General features: G+C 43.3%; 1 protein-coding gene across 1 annotated transcript; it reads left to right on the plus strand.

Moving 5' to 3' along the window:
• The first annotated feature begins 17,395 nt into the window (after positions 1-17,395).
• Positions 17,396-19,863, plus strand: LOC311150621 (regulator of G-protein signaling 5-like). The gene is made up of 5 exons (XM_084188106.1): positions 17,396-17,558; positions 17,749-17,838; positions 18,016-18,077; positions 18,576-18,742; positions 19,030-19,863. The coding sequence occupies exons 1-5, from the start codon at positions 17,515-17,517 to the stop codon at positions 19,204-19,206; spliced, it is 540 nt and encodes a 179-aa protein (XP_084044232.1). The 5' UTR covers positions 17,396-17,514; the 3' UTR covers positions 19,207-19,863.
• Positions 19,864-22,456: the final 2,593 nt, after the last annotated feature.

Below are 22,456 nucleotides of genomic sequence, written 5' to 3' on the forward strand. Positions count from 1 at the left end.
AAAATGGAGAACACCATCGTGTTCGTGAGAGTCTCATCTTTCCGTGGAGGGGGTAGTTTGTAGGCCAAACCGTTCGGACGCTACAGACGATTTCCGGGATGTCTCATGGTCTGACAAACACTGCTCTAGCTCTGTCACCTTTCACCGCAGATGCGGAAGTGCGACATAGGCGGATGCGGTGGATTGAGATGCATCCAATGCAAAATAACAGATATGTCTAGCTTAAACTGACAGATTTTTATGGGGATTCTTTATTATTACGTTAATTAGATTTAATTAACATCAACCTTAGGGGGTTAAGATGTGTGTGATTGTCCTGCTGAAAAATACATCTCAGGGTTAGGTATGCAGAAGTCTTAGGCGGCTTTACATCTAATGTTTGCTCCTTTCATATTCATTTTGATCTTGACAAACTCCCCAGTCACTGCCGGTGACAAGGATACCCATAACATGATACTGCCACCACAATACTTGACAATACAGAGGGTCTCAGTCTGTGTTGTGCTGTATTGGATTTGACCCAAACCTGTCATTTTTATATCAGGCCAAAAAGTTAATTTCTTTGCAGTGTTTTCTTGCAGTATTACTTACCGGCCATGTTGCAAACAGAATGGATGATTCAGAGTGTATTTTTTAACACAGGCATTCTTCTTTTCACTTTGTCATACAGGCCAGATATGTGGAGTGAATGCAATATTGTTGATCCTCTGTATTTTCAAGTATTGTGGTGGCAGCATCATGTTATGGGTATGCTTGTCACCAGCAGGGACTGGGGAGTATGTTAGCATCAAATGAAATATGAAAGGAGCAAAGCCCAGGTAAAAAGTAGTCTTCTAAAAACCTAACCTTGTGATAAAGTTGTATTTTTCGGCAGGACAAATACACAAATGTTAATGCCAAAGACACTCCAGAATGGCTTCCAATAGATGTTGAGTGTTTCTGAATGGTCCAGTCTCAGTCCTGACTGAAATCTGATTGAAAATCAGGGTTTGAATATTGCTGTCCATCAATGATTCCCAAACAAATTTACTGAGCTTGAGTAATTTTGACAAAAAAAGGTTGATAGAATCTTATTCCAAATGATTCACAGCTGTAATGGCTGCAAAAGGTGCTTCCACCAAGTATTAACCAAAGCCAAGAGGACTGGGTTGTGTTCATAAGGTACCAAAAGAGAAAATCAAACGGACTGAAACTGGACTATCGTAATTGTCCTATAAGAACAGCTCATTTTCGTTTTCTGTTACCAAATGTAGTGAGCTTGAGTAATTTTGACAAAAACAATGGATATATGTTGCACGAAGAGTTGTGCAAGGTTGGTAGAATCTTGTTCAAAATTATTCACAGCTGTAATGGCTGCCCAAGGTTTTGCCACCAAGTATTAACTCTGGGGTGTGAAGACATATGCAATCAATACATTTTCATTTCTTAGTTTTTATTAATTTGGAAAATGTTCTATAATTGTTATTTCACTTTGAAAATATGGAATAGGTTATGTAGATCGGTAGGAATAAAATGCAATTGAATCCCTTTTTAGATTAAATTTTAAGGCAGCAAAATGTGAAGACTGTGTAAGGGGTGTGTAAACTTTTACTAGCAACTGTATATTCAGTATGTGGCCCATTCAGGAATCGAACTCTCACCCCTGGTATTGGCAGCACCATGTTAATCCACTGAGCCGTTGGAACCATGTCTCTTTACTGCTTGGTAAAAAAAATAGATACTATTTTCCAAAAACATAGATCTCTATTTACACAGATAGATTGGCTTCAAGGAGGAGTAAGAAAGATTAAGCCAGAGCCAGAGATTTGGGGTCAGAAGGTTGAGGACCTGACAGATTGTCTGGAATTCCCATATTTCCCATTCCCGATTTCCCACTCTAAAGGCTATAGGTCTCTCTGCCAAAAACTCCCCTTTTAAGTTGAGCTGAGAAATCCAACCACCACAAGAGGACAGGAAATTGTGGGGAGTCCAACTCCCAGTTGTGTCCATACAGTCATGATCTAAACATTGTCACCAATGAGAAAGCTGAAATCTCACAAACATTTCAAAGTACCCAAACATGTCAACATGCTTTTCTCACCAGACATCCTGAAATAAAATGTTCATCCCCCAGTTATTGCTTGGGGGCCATTGTTGTAATCTAAGCTAATACTCATTGTTGTTGGAGTGTGGATGGACCCATCAGTGGGACCTGAAACGATTCGACATGGGATCCTCAAAAGGTTCTACAGCTGCACCAGTGGCGATTTTAGTCTGCAAATATTGGTGAGGCAAACTCAACAACAAAAAATTGGATGCATGCCAGCAAAGCCACTACACAACACAACACTAAACAATACATTACTTGCACTATAACGGTGACAAACGGTGCCCACAAACGGTTAGGGCCTACATAAACCTGTCCCGACAGCGGAGCTTTCCGTTCAGCACCATGGAGTGAATCCTTACCACTGCTACACCTGGCTAACAGTGGAGCCTTGTCTGGCAGCGAAATAGATAATTCAGCCTCATTTACTGAATTTTTTAAACCATAGCTGATATGGCTGACTTGCTTAAACAAACGTGGTTTCTACTGACTCCTTGTAGATTTGTGTAAGTCGATAAGAACCGCATTGTCCTTCAATAATAAGGAACGCCAAAATGAGTTGACTTTTGAACCATACGCAAACATTATGTCACGCCCTGGCTCTGGGGACGCTTGTATGTTGAGCCAGGGTGTGAGTTTTCTTTGTTTGTTCTAGTTTTGTATTTCTATGTTGGCCAGGGTGGCTCCCAATCGGAGACGGCTGTAGCTCGTTGTCTCTGATTGGGAGCCATACTTAGGTAGCCGTTTGGCATTGTTTTATGTGGGATCTTGTTCCAGTGTAGGTTTGTGTTTGAACCGAGGACGTCACGTATCGATTTGTTGTTTTGTTTGGGTGATTATTCTAATAAATAAAAGTATGTTCGCCTTCCACGCTGCGCCTTGGTCCTCTGTATCCGACGATCGTGACACATTATTACATTTATATTCAGTAAATTCATAATGTTTGTTCTTATATCATACGAGCTGCGACGAGGTAGGCCTATTTGTTCAGCACTTTCAATGTGGACACCGACAGAAATTCAGATAGCTGTTAGTTCAGATAAATTCAGCAAGAGATTGAGGCCTTAACTTTACTCTTCTTTAAGGCACCACAGACACACAGAGAGAGAACTTTTCCATTTGGAGTGCCAAGTTATCTTAACATTTCTACTGATCTGCGTGCCAGTTATGATTTTCATATGCACATTCTTGTGAAACAGTTCAATTGAATTAATAAAGTCTTCATATCTCAAAATCAATGTCATGTGGTTAATCAAAATTATATCTAAATGAAAGTTATACAAATCTAAAAGTAACTTCTGTTGCCATTGCCATTATGTAAAAATAGCTTACATAAACCAACAAATAAAAAAACATTGCAGCCCGCAGGTAGAAAATATCCTGATAAAAATAAATATCCTATAAATCACATTGGCTATGCAAGGAACTTGAAACGTTGTATCAACTATTGTATAAACTTGGTCTGGCACAAGCTAGTGCTGGCAAACTTGCAACATTGTAGAAAATATTCTGGGCCCTCAGAGTTTCCAGGCCAGTGAGGTCTGGACAGACACTGCTTTAGGCTATTTTGGGCAAGGTATACGAAGTAATCAGTTAGGCCTATTTTATGACGTTTCCACCGGATCAGAGCATGACATTTTTTTCCCCTTTCATGCTGAGTGGTAATTGAAAGGGAGAGAGCTGGAAAGATTTTTCAAATAGGCTACATTGAGGAACTATTGTCATTCTCAATGGATGTAAAAAACAGACTTTGTTTACTTGCTGTTAGAGGCGAAGAAAAAATTACTTTGACAAGCTCCACAGTGAGTTAAGACAATCAGAAATAGTATCAGATCCCCAAATTGGCACATTTATAGGCCTACATTTGCGCGCAGGCCAGGTAGACTAGTCCTATTACTATATGCGTACAGTTACTTAAGATTGACAGGAGCGCACCAAACAAAATACATAAATGTAATGAAATAAACCAAAACATTTTGTAGCCTAGGTTGTGCGCTCTGCAAACAATCTGTCCACTCCTACAATGACAACGGTAAGACTGTAATAATAATATATTGAATGCATTAACAGAATATTACCAAACAAACATTGTAGATTAGAATTTATGGGAATTAACGGTAAATGCCCTCGTGGTGATACTGGTGTGCCATCGCCACGGCCTCCACAATGGATTAGTCCACTCAGACAGGCGTGAATCATACAGGTGTCTCTTGTGCCATCATTTTTTAAATATATATTTGCCACTGCTCGACTAAAAAAATCTTGATCGACCAACAGCCTATCACCAAACAATCGACCAGTTGACTAAATGTGGTCAGCCCTAGTCTGTAAGTGTCATGTGTATGTGTTTCACTCTCTTTCACACACACATACACACCAATGAGATTGTGATCTTATGACCCCAATTGTAAAGGAAGAATGGAAGGACCCCAACAACAGGGTAGGAGCGTGATCACATTTTCCTCTTTTAGGCCTATCACGTAATACAAAAATGGACACTACCCTTTTGGGTAACACTTTACTTGACACCCAGCGTCATAACACCTTATGACATGGTCATAACCATGTCATAATATGTCATAACAGCTGACATAACTTATCATAACATGTTATAATATGGTCATAACACTGTCATGACACATATATTTAGACCTGTTGTGACATATATTGCATTATTGTATGACTGGTTATGACACCTCCATAAGAGTGTAAAAACCCACAAAACCTACCACGGTAGTTATTTTATGGCTGGTTATGACACCTACCTAAGAGTGTGAAAACCCACAAAACCTATCACACAAGGCAAAACATTCCAATACACCATAGCCTATGTGTCAACGGTATGTTTATGTTATATCTTTAAATTATCATTATAATTGGGCACACATTGATGTCAGACATGCACCTACCCCAATGCTCTGTTGCTGATGACTGAGCTGAATGTAGGAGCAGATTTCAGGAGCAGGACAAGACACCCTCTTTATGACTGATGACTGATATAAGGGCATGTATGTGATAGGCCTATCTGGCTTATATGATTATGATGGTCATAATGCTGCTTGACATTGTCATAAAAGGTATTTTCATAGTCCAAGTAAAGAGACACAGGATGGTCATATTGCTTCTTGACAGTGTCATAAAGTGTTTTTAAATAGTTATTTAAACTATGATGGACAAAAACATGACTGTAAAGAATTCATTACAACAACAACAACAACAATGATTTAAGAAACAAACTTTCAAACGAAAGGAATCTTCTTGGCAGGGAAAAAACTAATTTGAATAAATGTGGGTTTTGACACTCTTATGTAGGTGTCATAACCAGCCATAAAATAACACAACATATGTCACAACAGATATAAATATAGGGGTCATGACAGTGTTATGACTGTTGTGCCCTTGGGTTAAATATAATAATTATAATTCCCTTGTCCCTGAGTGCTGCGTGCTCCGATGCACCTCTCACTCACATGGCTCTCCTTCACGTGATCGGGTCTTTCTCACAGGCTACAAGTGAAGACAGACACATCAGGGAAGCAACTGCTCGCGTCCTTATCCAATTCCGAGGTGCATATTGAAGATATTGGAAGAACTGTCCACATTTACTTTTCGTCAGCCAACAAGATGAGTAGGCCTAACGAACAGCAAAAGCACTAGCCTACGTCAATCTACTATCCCCCATGGTACAAAAGTTGACCTATTCTATTCTGTGCGTGTCACGGATTCAGCCGAGGCTGCTCCTCCTCCTTGCTCGGGCAGGCTTCGGCGTTCGTCGTCCCCAGAGTACTAGCTGCTGCCGATCTATGTTTCGGTGTTTGTCTTGTTTGGTCTTAATTGTTTACACCTGTTTCCCATTATGTTTTATTGTGTTCCCTTTATAACCCTCTGTTTCTCATTGTGTATTGTGCGTAATTGTTTTGGTCTTTTCGGCAGTTGCCCATGTGTGCGGGTTGTATTGTTCCTCTCTGTATGAGGTTGCCTTTTGTACTTTGGATTTGCACTGTATCCAGTAAAGTATCTGCCAGTAGCTCGGTGTCCTGCTCTTGACTTCGCCTACCGCATACACGTCGCTTTGACAGAATTACGCACCATAAGACATGGAGTCAGCAGGAGCGGCGGTGCCAGCTGGATCTATGGAAGAGCGCGTAGAACAACAAGCGGCCATGATCCAGGCTCTCGGCACCGCCATGGAACGGGTGGTGAGCACCATGGAGCGATGGGAAAGAGGAGGTTTGCCTACACCTCCTCCGACGATACCACCACCATCAGCTAGGCCCATCGCTTCACCTCCGGGGTCCAGTGGGATTCGGCTCTCGCTCCCGAGGGCTTATGATGGCACAGCTGCCGGGTGTCAGGGTTTCCTACTCCAGGTGGAACTCTACCTGGCAACCATCCACCCGGCGCCCTCGGGATACGAGAGCGTGTCTGCCCTCATCTCCTGTCTGTCCGGCAAGGCGCTGGAGTGGGCCAACGCCGAGTGGGGGGGAATAGACGCCGCTACTGTCAACTATGCAGAGTTCACCCGCCGCTTCAGGGCAGTATTCGATCATCCACCAGAGGGTAAAGCGGCGGGTGAGCGTCTATTCCACCTCCGACAGGGGAAGAGGAGCGCGCAGGAGTTCGCACTGGACTTCCGGAGGCTGGCTGCCAACGTGGGATGGAATGAGAGGGCCCTCATTGACCACTACAGATGTAGCCTGAGGGAGGATGTGCGTCGGGAATTGGCCTGCAGGGACACCAACCTAAACTTCGATCAACTGGTGGACATGTCGATTCGCCTGGACACCCTGTTGGCTACCCGCGGACTTCCGGACTCGGGGCCATCCATTCCATCCGCCAGCACTTCCGAGCCGACCCCTATGGAGCTCGGAGGTGCTGGTACTAGGAGAGAGACCAGGAGAGAAGCCGTCCCCTGCACCATCTGTGGCCGCAGAGGACACACTGCTGGTCGGTGCTGGGGAGGTGCCTCGGAATCGAGGCAGTAGGCCGCGCACTGATGAGTCATTCCAAGTGAGTAGGCGCCCAACTCACCCAGAGCTCCCTGTTGCGCATATGTGTATTAAAGTTGTGTTTCTCGAGGTTTCTCCTCATTCCCAGCATAAGGCGCTAGTCGATTCAGGCGCAGCTGGGAATTTTATTGATCGCCAGTTCACCCATAAGTTAGGGATTCCTATTGTTCCAGTGGATGTGCCCTTCCCTATCCATGCCCTAGATAGCCACCCTTTGGGGTCTGGGTTGATTAGGGAGGTCACGGCGCCTCTCAGGATGAAAATGCAGGAGGGCCATGAGGAGATAATTTGTTTGTATTTGATTGACTCTCCTGCGTTTCCCGTGGTGTTGGGGATTCCCTGGTTGACGTCTCATGACCCCAACATTTCATGGCAACAAAGGGCTCTCAAGGGATGGTCTGATCAGTGTGTCGGGAGGTGTGTGGGTGTTTCCATAGGGGCACGACGGTGGAAAGTCCGAACCAAGTTCCCACCATACACATTCCACCTGAAAATGCCGATTTGGCTCTCGCCTTCTGTAAGAAGAAGGCGACTCAATTACCACCCCATCAACAGGGGGATTGTGCGATAAACCTCCAAGTAGGCGCTGCGCTTCCCTGTAGTCATGTGTATCCTCTGTCTCAGGAGGAGACGGCGGTTATGGAAACATATGTCGCCGAATCGCTGAGACAGGGATACATACGGCCATCCACTTCCCCTGCGTCCTCAAGTTAATTTTTTGTGAAGAAGAAAGATGGGGGTTTACCAGAGGTGTGGACTCGAGTCATGTGACTTGGACTCGAGTCAGACTCGAGTCATGAATTTGATGACTTCAGACTCGACTCGACAAAATGTACAAAGACTTGCAACTCGACTTGGACTTTAACATCAATGACTCGTGACTTGACTTGGACTTGCGCCTTATGACTCGAGAAGACTTGCTACGAGGACTTGTAATGACTTGCAAAGACTTGCTAAGAGGACTTGAAATGACTCGAAACTAAAATGTAGGACTTTGGACTCGACTTGAGACTTGATGGCTTTGACTTTTGACTCGACTTGGGACTTGCCTCATCTTTGACTCGACTTGACTCGGGACTCGAGGGCAAAGACTTGAGACTTACTTGTGACTTGCATAACAATGACTTTGTCCCACCTCTGGGGTTTACGCCCGTGTATTGACTACCGTGGTCTCAATCAGATCACCATCAAATACAGCTATCCTCTCCCTCTGATTGCTAGTATGACGGAGTCATTACACAGGGCGCGATTCTTCACAAAATTGGATCTCAGGAGCGCGTACAACCTGGTGCGCATTAGGGAGGGAGATGAGTGGAAGACAGCATTCAGTACCACCTCGGGTCACTATGAGTACCTCGTCATGTCATACGGTTTAATGAATCCTCCTTCAGTCTTCCAATCGTTTGTGGATGAGATTTTCCGGGACTTGCATGGACAGGGTGTAGTGGGGTATATTGATGACATTCTAATATACTCCGCTACCCGAGCAGAGCATGTGTCCCTGGTTCGACGGGTGCTTGGTAGACTGTTGGAGCATGACCTGCATGCAAAGGCGGAGAAATGTCTGTTCTTCCAGGAGTCCATCTCCTTCCTGGGACACCGGTTGTCTGCGTCAGGGGTGGAGATGGAGATTGACCATGTTTCAGCCGTGCGCAATTGGCAGACTCCCTCCACGGTGAAGGAGGTGCAGCGGTTCTTGGGTTTTGCCAATTACTACCGGAGGTTTATCTGGGGCTTTGGGCAGGTAGCAGCTCCCATTACCTCCCTGCTAAAGGGGGGTCCGGTGCATCTGCAGTGGTCGGCTGAGGCGGACAGGGCTTGTAGGCATCTGAAGGACCTGTTTACCTCGGCTCCAGTGCTGGCACATCCGGATCCCTCTTTGGCGTTCCAAGTTGAGGTGGATGCGTCCGAAGCTGAGATCGGTGCTGTACTGTCTCAGCGCTCGGGTACGCCACCTAAACTCCGCCCCTGTGCTTTCTTTTCTAAGAAGCTCAGTCCAGCGGAGCGCAATTATGATGTGGGGGACAGGGAGCTGTTAGCTGTGGTGCAAGCCCTGAAGTGTGGAGGCATTGGCTTGAGGGGGCTAAACACCCTTTTCTCATTTTGACTGACCATCGTAACCTGGAGTACATCTGGGCAGCGAGGAGGCTGAACCCTCGCCAGGCTAGGTGTGCTATGTTTTTCACCCGATTTGTATTTATGCTCATCTATAGACCAGGGTCACAGAACGCTAAGGCAGACGCCCTGTCCCGACTATATGACACAGAGGAGAGGTCCATTGAGCCTACTCCCATACTTGTCTGGTGGCACCGGAGGTATGGGAGGTTGATGCGGACATCGAGTTACGTACCGATCCTACTCCACCACAGTGTCCAGAGGGTCGGAAGTACGTGCCGCTCGAGGTTCGTGATCGATTAATATATTGGGCTCGCATGTCACCTTCCTCTGGTCATCCTGGTATTGGTCGGACAGTGCACTGCCTTAGTGGAAAGTACTGGTGGCCCACTTTAGCTAAGAGCGTGAAGGTTTGTGTTTCTTCCTGCTCGGTGTGCGCCCAGTGTAAGGCGCCTAGACACCTACCCAGAGGGAAATTACAACCCCTACCCGTTCCACAACGACCGTGGTCTCACCTCTCGGTGGATTTTGTCACGGACCTTCCCCCCTCCCAGGGGAACACGACGATCTTGGTCGTTGTGGATCGGTTTTCAAAGGCCTGCTGTCTCATTCCTATGCCAGGTCTCCCTACAGCCCTACAAACTGCTGACGCCCTGTTTACACACGTCTTCCGGCACTACGGGGTACCTGAGGATATAGTGTCTGATCGGGGTCCCCAGTTCCCCTCTAGAGTTTGGAGGGCATTTATGGAACATCTGGGGGTCTCGATTAGCCTTACCTCAGGTTTTCACCCCGAGAGTAATGGGCAGGTGGAGAGAGTGAACCAGGATGTGGGTAGGTTTCTGAGGTCCTATTGCCAGGACCGGCAGGGGGAGTGGTCGGGATATATCCCCTGGGCAGAGATAGCCCAAAACTCACTCCGCCACTCCTCAACTAACCTTACGCTTTTTCAGTGTGTGCTAGGTTATCAGCCGGTCCTGGCACCTTGGCATCAGAGCCAGATCGAAGCCCCTGCGGTGGACGAGTAGTTTCGGTGCTCGGAAGAAACCTGGAACGCTGCGCATGTCCATCTACAGCGGGTGATCAGGCGGCAAAAGGCGAGCGCCGATCACCACCGCAGTGAGGCTCCGGTGTATTGCTCTCGACCCGAAACCTGCCCCTTCGCCTGCCCTGCTGGAAGCTGGGTCAGCGGTTTGTGGGGCCATTTAAAGTCCTGAGGAGATTGAACAAGGTATGTTATAGGTTACAACTGCCCATTAATTACCGCATTAACCCCTCGTTCCATGTGTCTCTCCTCAGGCTGGTAGTAGCTGGTCCACTCCAGGAGAGTGAGGTACGAGAGGCTCCTCCGCCCCCGTTGGACATCGAGGGGGCTCCGGCGTACTCAGTCCGTTCCATCTTGGATTCGAGGCGTCGGATGGGGGGCCTGCAGTATCTCGTGGAGTGGGAGGGGTACGGTCCGGAGGAACGGTGCTGGGTCCCTAGGAGGGACATCCTAGATCCCTCCATGTTGAGGGATTTCCACCGGAGTCATCCGACTTGCCCTGCTCCGAGGCCGGGGTCGGTGCACGGCTGGAGCCGCGCGTCAAGGGGGGGGGTACTGTCACGGATTCAGCTGAGGCTGCTCCTCCTCCTTGCTCGGGCAGGCTTCGGCGTTCGTCGTCCCCGGAGTACTAGCTGCTGCCGATCTATGTTTCGGTGTTTGTCTTGTTTGGTCTTTATTGTTTACACCTGTTTCCCATTATGTTTTATTGTGTTCCTTTTATAACCCTCTGTTTCTCATTGTGTATTGTGCGTAATTGTTTTGGTCTTTTCAACAGTTGCCCATGTGTGCAGGTTGTATTGTTCCTCTCTGTATGAGGTTGCCTTTTGTACTTTGGATTTGCACTGTATCCAGTAAAGTATCTGCCAGTAGCTCGGTGTCCTGCTCTTGACTTCGCCTACCGCATACACGTCGCTTTGACAGTGCGAGCAATAAATATTCCAAACATAGTCTGGGACAGTTGTGGGATACGATAGATCCCAAATTAATACAACCACTAGCATCCCAAAAACTTTTTTTACGCAATGAGGCTGACGCAACATATCAGAACGTTTAAAATGTTGATAAACTATTAGGCTATTTCTTCACATTATAAGCGCAGCAATGCGCACACGGCAGTAGGCTATAAGCGCAAATGTTCCATTAGCGGGAAAATTCTGAAAAGTGACCGCAAATGCGATTATGCATGTAATGCTTTTACTATAAAGGTGCATTTTTATGGTGAAAATTATCTTCCCCAAACTTGAAACTCACGCGCTGCTTATGTACTGTATGCCAGTTAGGTTCTATACCCGTTGTAAAGCAGATTAATGTGCTTAATTTTAAGAAGTTATTTGGCCGCTTTAGTTGTGATACAAACCTTATCAAAACGTATAGGCCTATGGGCCTAAATGAGGTGTGTGACTATGATTTGAAAAAGTCGCAAAAAAAAAGAAGGCATTGTTTCTTGCCTTACGCTGGGCATTATTCACAAGTGATAATATATCATTCACAGGTGATAAGCTAATATTGTCACCCATCAGACTATTCTTGATTTAATCTTGTCTTTACATATACTAAATAGCATATGTGTGAAATTTGTTTTGATTTAGAATGGACCATTATCATGCACCTGTCTCGAAACAGGGGCAGCGGGTAAAAATACATGTAATCTATGCACTTAAATAACGAATGGAGGACGCTTTTCCCGTGGTTCATTTTCATGCCAGACAGGTAGGCTGTACTCCTGTTGTAAAGAGAAGCAATGTGCTTAATATTAGGAAAGTTTAAAAATAAATATAGTAGGCCTAGCCTATAGAAAGCTGATGGGATCCTCCTCTTTTTAATAGAGGCCATCACTCTGTTTTCTCCCGCAATTGCATAGCCTATAGAAATGTTGTGCAACATGAGCTCATGGGCTCTCATTAAGTGTTTGATTAGATTTTCGATTACATTTGCATTGATGTCAGAGTGATTAGAGGGACAATAGAGTGCTGAGTACCAGGCAGTTAGCAAGTTTGGTAGCCTACTGTCACGATCGTTGAGAGACGGGTCAGACCAAGGTGCAGCGTGATATGCGTACATGTTTATTAATCTGAATAAACACTTGACAAACTAACCAAAACAACGAAAACGAGAAGTCCTATGGGCTATACACACAACCAGCCTAACAGGAAACACAAACAAGATCCCACAACTAAGGTAGGCAACCAGGCTACCTAAGTATGATCCCCAATCAGAGACAACAAGCGACAGCTGCCTCTGATTGGGAATCACACCCGGCCAAACATAGAAATACAAATACTAGACTCAAACATAGAAATACAATAACATAGATCTCAAACTGAACTCACACCCTGACCCAACCAACAAGAGTTCTCTAGGTCAGGGTGTGACACCTACTAATGACCATCAGCAGCATCAGAGCTTGGAGAAGCCTAATTACTGTGACTAAACGGTCACGTGGAATTTGACTGCCTTCATGACTCGTGACCGCCGGTGTGGCAGTAATACGGTCACCGTAACAGCCCTAGTTATGACAAGTTATGTCAACTGTTATGACATATTATGAGATGGTTATGACCAGTGTTATGACACTGGGTGTCAAGTAAAGTTTTACCATATTTTGTTACCTTGAAAATAACCTTATCCCTCGTAGCCGGCCGCGACCGGGAGATTCATGGGCGGCGCACAATTGGCCCAGCGTCGTCCAGGGTAGGGGAGGGAATGGCCGGCAGGGATGTAGCTCAGTTGATAGAGCATGGCGTTTGCAACGCCAGGGTTGTGGGTTCGATTCCCACGGGGGGCCAGTATAAAAAAATATGTATTCACTAACTGTAAGTCGCTCTGGATAAGAGCGTCTGCTAAATGACTAAAATGTAAATAAAATGTACTACCAACATATTTTACATACATGGATTACCAACTAGGGTAACTATTGGAAAAAGTAACAATCATAGAAAAATATGAACTTAATTCTTTCCCTTTTATCAAAACATCATTAGACATGTAAATAATGTTATCTGAAATAAAATAAAAATAACCAAAACCGACTGTTATTTTAGCAAAGACTGTTATTTTAGTGTGTTTCCACCAAACTGACTTGTTGCAGATAAAAGTCAGTGCGTGATGACGTACAGTAGTTCACACAAAATGTACTTTTCCCCTTAAGTTTTCATGTACCAAATAGAAATCTGAAGTTCAATGTGTTTCCATCGCATTTTTAACTCTGCCGATAGTTTTGTCACAAAAACTGTTGCATTAAATAGGTAAGCTGTGTGGACATGCTAGTCTAGATGATTATTATTGTCAAATAAAGCATCGATCATCATGTCACCAGAATAAGACCCTCGATATTTATTGGAAAGGAGCATCAAGATCACCATCCACTTTCACCACCCTGAGATGTTCATCATAACTTATTTCATCTAATAAACTGCATGGTTTCCCGAGTCATAGTGGGAGGATCACATTCCATAGCATTGCGTGACTCAAAGTTTACTTCAATATGATGGTTATTATATCAATATTTGCGCATAAAGGCATTTCCACCACCATCACACAAAAAGATCCCACCATGTCGAACGAACAAATTATCTGTCGGCATTCATAAAATTGTACCTAAACTACCTGTTTCCATCACAGCTGTTGTGATTTTATTTTACTGCATAACTTTACTCGCATAAAAAAGTGGTTACTGGCACACTTTTATATATTTGTATGACTTATTGTAGCCCCGACCTAGACTTGAACCCGGGTCCAGCGACTGTCAAGCCAACACCTTAACAATTACACCAAGAGGTCCAAACCTCTTGATGAGGTTGCTAGGTGTTGGGTTAAGGTCGCTACATTACCTCCATCCTTCAGTAGAGCGTGTCCCCACACTTCTCTATACCAAGTCCCTGACATGGATACGCCTCTCCGATGGCCCCACGGCCGCCATCACACTTCTGACACCAATGTAGTGAATTTGGGGGTAGCCCCGACCGGGACTCAAACCCGGGTCCAGCCACTGTCAAGCCAACACCTTAACCATTACCCGAAGAGGTCTGAACCTCTTGACCAGATCGCTATGTGTTGGGTTACAATACAATATCAAGGACTTCACCCTTCCCTAGCTACCCATCATTTTTTTTATGAACTTCTATAGCCTACTGTTTTCTGTCAAACATTGTCTATGGTAAGTGGCCTAATTGCCTTAATTCTGTAAATTAGCTGCTACAGCTCACACTAGTCCATAATCTTGAGGAAGGATTTCAGTCCCTCTTTAGGATAAGAGTTCAAGATAAATGTAAGCCTTTTTGCCATATGAATGTGTCTTTGCTGAATACAGTAGTAGTGAGTAAGATTCTGACCCTCAAATACTAAGGGGAATGCAAATAATTTGGACCCAACATATCATCTGCTCTGACACACTACTATCCTAAATCTGGTAACATTTTACTTGAACCCTCCCACATGAGGGGCTTTATAACACTGTCATGGCATAAAATGTAATAACCTTTGTGGAAAAATGCATTGAAAGTATATGGAGCGATACTTTTTTTTTTTTTACCACTGGATCACTAAACAGTCATAAACAGTCATGACATGGTGTGAGGATGTTCAGCAATTGTTTTTGTCTTGAAGCTAGAAAACCGTGCTAATTCAAGTATTATGTATAGTCAGTTTTCATACGCTTCGGCAGCTGCCTGTTATGTTGATCAAATTACAAACATTAACGAGAATGTGTCGCCGTTGACGCTCTTAAATGCCAACAACATCAAAGAAGTCAGAATAATAGAATTTGCATTAAAATAGATCTGGCTCATTCCGTCAGGACTTATGTAATTCAACCACATGATGGTTAAGGCTGTGGAAAACATGTTTACTCTATGTTAAAGCTTCCGTTGGCATAGAGCCAGAAGATGTACAGAATGTCCTTAAAAACATCGACCCTAGAGCAGGAAAATAGGCCATCAACTCTTCTGGCCTAGTGAACTTAGACATTACAAGGAATCTGGCAGGAAGTGAGCTGACAACCAGAGGGTTGCTGGTATCAAATCCTAGATGCCATCGGCTGCTGTTGTCCCCTTGAGCAAGGCACTTAACCCCCCACAACAACTGCTCCACGGACATTTTAGTATGGCAGCCCCCTGCTCCAACCTCTCCAATGTGTATGTGTGTCTTTCAGAGGGGTTGGGATAAAGCGTGTACAATTGGACAAATGAATCAGAATCTTAATACCAAAAATAAAAACGTTATAAATGTATGGAGTCCAAGCAAGGATACACTCAGACTAAAGCATGCATTTTTTTTAATCCTGATATTCCAATAAAGGAAGGTGATAGCGTCTCCCTTAAATGACAGCATCAACAAGGTCTTTAATTCATGGTGCTCTTTCTATTTTTAAAAAGCTGACGACCTGTGGACTTAGTCAAGCTTTGACACATTTTTGGGAGATGCTATCACCTTTTATTTTTTGGAATATCAAGAATCTACAATGACTACCCAGATAAGCAGAGCCCCATTCCAGAGAATCCTTTGGTACTACATAACGTCAGAAGTTTTGAAGTTTCCCACTGGGCACAGACGTCAATTCAACATCTATTCCATGTTGGTTCAACGTCATTTTATTGAATGACGTTGGAAACAACGTTGATTCAACCAGTGTGTGCCCAGTGGGTTCCCTCATTCAGCAAAGCCTACTCCAGTCACTGTCTTAGATAGATGACGATAATGAGAAAAGTATTTTGGTCCCTCACCTATTCATGGGTTTCACGTTGCGTCACTACATTGGTGAAAGTTCTATGACTGAAAGTTCAACTCAATGCATTCCCAATTGGCGCTGATGAAGCTTTCATCTGAAGTGTATTATAGTGGCTTGGAAAAAACAATTACATTTCTAAAGGAGGCAAATCATTAGTAGGCAAAGCTTTTGTCATCATTTTGATGTCGTCACCATCTGATTGTTCCCAGTAGTCCCACAGTCTATACAGAGACAAAGTAGTTTCCTAATCATTATTTACCTACTTAATCAATGTTATCGTATTTCCAAGACACTGTAGTGTAATTTAGACAAAATCCTAATTAGCCTCAATTTAGAATGAATAAACAAGTTTGAAAAGTTGGCCAGTCCTCAATAGAACATTCATAAAAACGGCCTGACTCACACGTGAATAATCTGTGAAGAAGCAGACCGCCGTTTCCTGAGTATAAGCGTAAGCCAATTGCCTATTACTGTTACAAGGAAGCCGAGTCACTACATCTGTAGTTTTTACCCGTAAATAACAAAACCATGTGTGACATTGTGAATAATGTTGCAGAGTTTCTGGGAATGAGTCACATTGTATTAGTTGGCCAGTGTAGGAACTACAGTCCTTCCAAGGAATCTTCTAGTCTACCCCCTTTTCCTGTTTCGCCTACTTCCCTTCCTTTCCCATTTCACACTCATTGAGATTTATCAGATAGTCTTTGGTGTTAGCTCTGTCTCATGTTTAAAAGTAGAAACCCCTTTCTGAGTAGACAATGGATTTCTCGTCTAGCCCAAAATGGAAGACTAATTATAGACATGGGTGTTTCACCTCTCAGAATAAGCTTTATGCTTTTGTCACTTGGACCACTGTGAGAAATAGCTGTCCTCTTTGATGTATTGTTATGATACTGAAATTACTATAACATTTTGGGATGGTTTCCCGGACATCCAGACATTTAACCTAGACTAAAAAGTGCTTTCAATGGAGATTCTCTATTGAGCGTGCTTTTTATTCCAGGACTAGGCTTAATATGGGTCTCGGAAACTGGCCCGAAGTGTTATATTATTTTCAGCATCAAAACAATTATTTATTGCAGTGGCAAAAGTGTTCTAATTACAACTCCAAACAGATGTGTTTTGCTTGAGTGCTGGAAATAAACTCAATCAATGTAATACATATTTAAATAAATGACAGTGTGGATTTGCAATTAACATTATATTATTAATATAATATGCTTGCGTATATTTCCTTCCTTCTTTCTAAATCAGACACATGATGGTCAAACCCCCCCCCAAAAAAAAAGTATCTTAAAAAAATATGAAATTAGGGAGAATCTTTCTCCTCCCACGGCCCTCACGCCATTGGCTAAGAGACGTAATGTCACAGAGGGGGCTGCCTTATAAAATCGCACTCTTCACACACAGCCAGTAGACCACACTGAGGACTAGTTTCACTGCAGTGTTAGAGCTATCATAGACTCAAACGCTCCGGAACACTACAGAAATACAGCAAGGTAGCACAAAGGATCATATCTCATCATCTCCCACCATGTGCCGAGAACTGGAATCACTGCCTATCACATGTCTGGAGAGGTACGTTTTGTCATATATCTCTACTATTTCTTCCATCTCATTATATGTCACTGGAATTGGGTTACATTTTGGATTTACATTGATGGGAATTATTATTAAGCTACTTCATGGGGAAATTGGATGATCAGTTGTAAGTAAGATGTGAATGATTGCATCAATTTAAATGTAAATGGTTTCTCTGTTTTCACAGGGCAAAGGAACTCAAAGCTCTCTTTAGAAGCTTTCTACAGAAGCCAGATCTGAGCATCATCGATCACTCACACAAGACTAACAAATTAAGGTAAGATATTCTAGCTAAGAATATTCAATTTCTTTATAGATTTTTAAACTTGATCTAAATTGAATTGTGATAAAATGTTGCATCTGAAATTAAAAATACTTTAGGATACTATGTTAAATAAATGCTAACATATATTTTAACGACTGGGTGAACTAACCTGACACTTTTTATCAACAGGTTAAATATGGACGAGCCCTTAAAATGGAGGCAGTCGTTTGAGAACTTGCTGTCCAACCAACGTAAGTCTGATTATTGATATGGGTTATCATACTGATCACTTATCTTACTTCAAATGATATACGGATGTAGGATCTTAATTTGATCACCCTGTCGTTGCAGGATTATTATTATTTTTTTAAATAAAGTTTGTAATTTCCGCTTTAAAATGTCAGACTTGATTTGGCCTAACTAAACGTGTATCAACCCCTTCCATTAATTCACATCTCCTGCTGCTGCAGGATTATTTTCCTGCTGTGAGAAACTGGTCAAATTAAGATCCTGCATCTGTAGCATACTTAATTGGTCATACTATACAAGCTCAGAAGTACATATTGTGTATTGCAAAAGTGGATACCCCATATAGCCAGAATAAATGGCCTAAAGAGCAGTAGCAGGATGCACTCATAATATAAAATTAAAATACATTATTTCATACTTAAACACTATAGGAAATCCAGCTTTTTCCAAATATCAAAAATGGACACAATTGAAAGTGAATTTCATATTTTCTTTTCCAGATGGACTGTGCTTGTTCAGAGCTTTCCTGGTGTCAGAGTTTAGCGAGGAGAACATAGCTTTCTACCTGGCCTGTGAAGACTACAGGATAACCAAGCCCTCCTCAAAGCTATCCGCTAAGGCTAAGAAGATCTATGAGGAGTTTGTCTGCAGTGACGCACCAAGAGAGGTAAATATCAATATACAGTATAAATATAATGAATAAATTATTCTAACTACAGATTATGTTTGAATACATGGATTGGATGTACCCTGCATAAACATATGTGCCCACACACACACACACACACACACACACACACACACACACACACACACACACACACACACACACACACACACACACACACACACACACACACACACACACACAATTTACTAATTGTACATGAACAATACTCAATAACACTTTGTTTAATTAAAACACATATTAATCAAATTGCCCTCTTTACCCAGGTCAACCTCGACCATGAGACCAAAGCCATCACCAAGAAGAACCTGGAGCGCCCCAGCCAGTCCTGTTTCAGCCTGGCCCAGGAGAAGATCTACGCCCTAATGGAGAAAGACTGCTACCCTCGCTTCCTCAAGTCCACCACCTACCTGGAGATCAGTCGGCAGGTCAAAGCCGGTTAATACCAGTTAAGGCTGGTTAAGACTAGTTAATGCTGGTTGAGGCTGGTTATGGTTGGTTAAGGCCCACTGCAAGTGGCAAATGGAACACAAAGAAGAAGTCCATAGGAGACAAGCTGAAAAGCACACACTGGAAACCAGGTGGTCTCACTAGGGTCCTCCTCAGTGGAGGAGAGGTCCTGTGCTGGTTGGCCAGAAGTATTGAGGGGGGACTGAAGTTGAATACTGGACTGAACTAGAAGTCAGTCAGAATCAAGACTGGAAATCTTGTCCTGTGGCATGGGAAATAGCCTCGCTCAATGTGAAGATTGAGGTATCGAGGTTTGCAAAAGGTGAACCTGTGTCTTGAAGTCAAGGACACACCAAGAGGTTCCTGTTCACGGCATTTGAGCAGAAAGAATAATGAGATGGAAAAGGACTGCTTTGCACAATCACTGATGGAGAAGCTGTTATAGTCTTGTATTATCCAGATTTCATTTGTCTATTTATTTATGTATTTATTAGCAATGTGGTTTTGTTATTGAAATGTTATTGAAATGTTTCTACTGTGCAACTGTTCGACTTAGATTGTGAGATTTATGTATATATTTATGTTGGGGTTTTTTCTCCCAGAATTCCTTATGTGACAGGAAATGATTTGAATAAAATTGTAACTATATGAAACATAATGATGTGAGGTTTTATTCATTTTTATTACCAGATCATAAAGGACAGAAATTATCAGATCCAGGGTTCGGTTTCCTTTACATTCAATATGATATATGAAACATGCAATACATATCCATCATTTATTTCTCTCCTCTCTGACTTGCACATACTGTATATACACTGAGAAGACAAAGGTGACAGAGGTTGAAATAATTTGGCTCCATGAACAAATTAAAGATAATCATCACTGGCCATGCTCCATACAGTCCCGTCTAATTGGGATGAAGCCTTTGCCTCCTAGTCTCAGGCAGGCGCATATGTTGCAGGGAGGACAGGGGGATCATGACACTCCTAATATTAGAGGCAGGCCAATTTCACCCCCTCAATAATATACTATGATGAATTTGATGGATTGAAAATAATTTTCCCACCGTAGCTACTGGCTTTATGTGGCTTTATACTATACAGAACTATTCAATTCAAAATTGTATGATTGGATCCCCCTGCCGCCAATGATGCATTTGCTTTGGTCTCGTCCTCAGAGGCCATGGTTTGTGAAGGGAAAAAAGTAAGGAGAAGGGTTGTAAGGCGAAGGGTTTCCCCTGGGTGCACGTTTTAGTTTTTTCAGCTGTGTAGTGCTAGGGCAAAAAACAAAACGTGCACCCAGGGGGGCCCCGGGACCGACTTTGGCAAACCCTGGTAAGGAAAACAGAGCAATAGCTCCCAGTGGTGTAAAGTACTTAAGTAAAAATACTTTTAAGTACTACTTAAGTCGTGTTTTGGGGGTATCTGTACTTCACTTTACCATTAATATTTTTAACAACTTTTACTTCACTACATTACTAATTATAATAATGTACATTTTACTCCATATGTTTTCCTTGACACCCAAAAGTTCTCGTTACATTTTGAATGCTTAGCAGGACAGGAAAATGGTCCAATTCACACACCTGCAGTGATTCGGAAAGTACTCCTACCCCTTGACTTTTTCCACATTTTGTTACGTTACAGCCTTATTCTAAAATTGATTAAATTGTTTTTTCCCCTCATCAATCTACCAACAATATCCCAAAATGACAAAGCAAAAACTGGTTTTTAGAACTGTTTGCAAATTTATAAAAAAATACAAAACTGAAATATCACATTTACATAAGTATTCAGACCCTTTACTCAGTACTATGTTGAAGCACCTTTGGCAGCGATTACAGCCTCCAGTCTTCTTCGGTATGATGCTACAAGCTTGGCACACTTTTATTTTGGGAGTTTCTCCCATTCTTCTCTGCAGATCCTCTCATGTTCTGTCAGGTTGGATGGGGAGCGTCGCTGCACAGCTTTTTTCAGGTCCCTCCAGAGATGTTCGATCGGGTTCAAGTCCGGGCTCTGGCTGGGCCACTCAAGGACATTCAGAGACTTGCCCTGAAGCCACTCCTGCATTGTCTTGGCTGTGTGCTTAGGGTGGTTGTCCTGTTGGAAGGTGAACCTTTGCCCCAGTCTGAGGTCCTGAGCGCTCTGGAACAGGTTTTCATCAAGGATCTCTCTGTACTTTGCTCTGTTCATCTTTCCCTCAATTTTGACTGGTCTCCCAGTCCCTGCTGCTGAAAAACATCCCCACAGCATGATGCTGCCATCACCATACTACACCGTAGGGATAGTGCCAGGTTTCCTCCAGACGTGACGCTTGGCATTCAGGCCAAAGTGTTCAATCTTGCTTTCATCAGACCAGAGAATCTTGTTTCTCATGGTCTGAGAGTCCTTTGGTGCCTTTTGGCAAACTCCAAGCGGGCCTTTTACTGAGGAGTGGCTTCCGTCTGGCCAATCTACCATAAAGGCCTGATTGGTGGAGTCCTGCAAAGATGGTTGTCATTCTAGAAGGTTCTCCCATCTCCAAAGAGGAACTCTGGAGCTCTGTCAGAGTGACCATCGGGTTCTTGGTCACCTCCCTGACCAAGGCCCTTTTCCCCCGATTGCTCAGTTTGGCCGCGCAGCCAGCTCGAGGAAGTGTCTTGGTGGTTCCAAACTTCTTCCATTTAAGAATGATGGAGGCCACTGTGTTCTTGGGGACCTTCAATGCTGCAGAATTTTTTTGGTACCCTTCCCCAGATCTGTGCCTCGACACAATCCTATCTTGGAGCTTTGCGGGCAATTCCTTCGACCTCATGGGTTGGTTTTTGCTCTGACATGCACTATCAACTGTTGGACCTTATAAAGATGTGTGCCTTTCCAAATTATGTCCAATCAATTGAATTTACCACAAGTGGACTCCAATCAAGTTGTAGAAACATCTCAAGGATGATCAATGGAAACAGGATGCACCTGAGCTCAATTTTGAGTCTCATAGCAAAGGGTCTGAATATTTACGTAAATAAGTTGTGTTTTTATGTGCAAACATTTATAAAAACCTGTCTTCGTTTTGTCATTATGGGGTATTGTGTGTAGATTGATGAGGAAATCCATTAATTTAATCAATTTTAGAATAAGGCTGTTACTTAACAATGTGGGAAAAGGGAAAGGGTCTGAATACCTTCCGAATGCACTGTACAGTACCAAGATAACATCCCTGGTCATCCCTACTGCCTCTGATCAGACAGATTGACTAAGCACACAA

Source organism: Coregonus lavaretus (genome assembly GCF_964263955.1).
Source record: "Coregonus lavaretus genome assembly, chromosome: 23".
Classification (NCBI taxonomy): Eukaryota; Metazoa; Chordata; class Actinopteri; order Salmoniformes; family Salmonidae; genus Coregonus; species Coregonus lavaretus.

What these genes read in the sequence shown, in the direction of transcription:
- LOC311150621 (XM_084188106.1), top strand. Translation starts at nt 17,515, where the DNA reads ATGTGCCGAGAACTGGAATCACTGCCTATCACATGTCTGGAGAG. An exon ending in CACAAGACTAACAAATTAAG is followed by an intron (nt 17,839 to 18,015) that starts GTAAGATATTCT and finishes TTTTATCAACAG; the next exon opens with GTTAAATATGGACGAGCCCT. An exon ending in GCAGTGACGCACCAAGAGAG is followed by an intron (nt 18,743 to 19,029) that starts GTAAATATCAAT and finishes CTCTTTACCCAG; the next exon opens with GTCAACCTCGACCATGAGAC.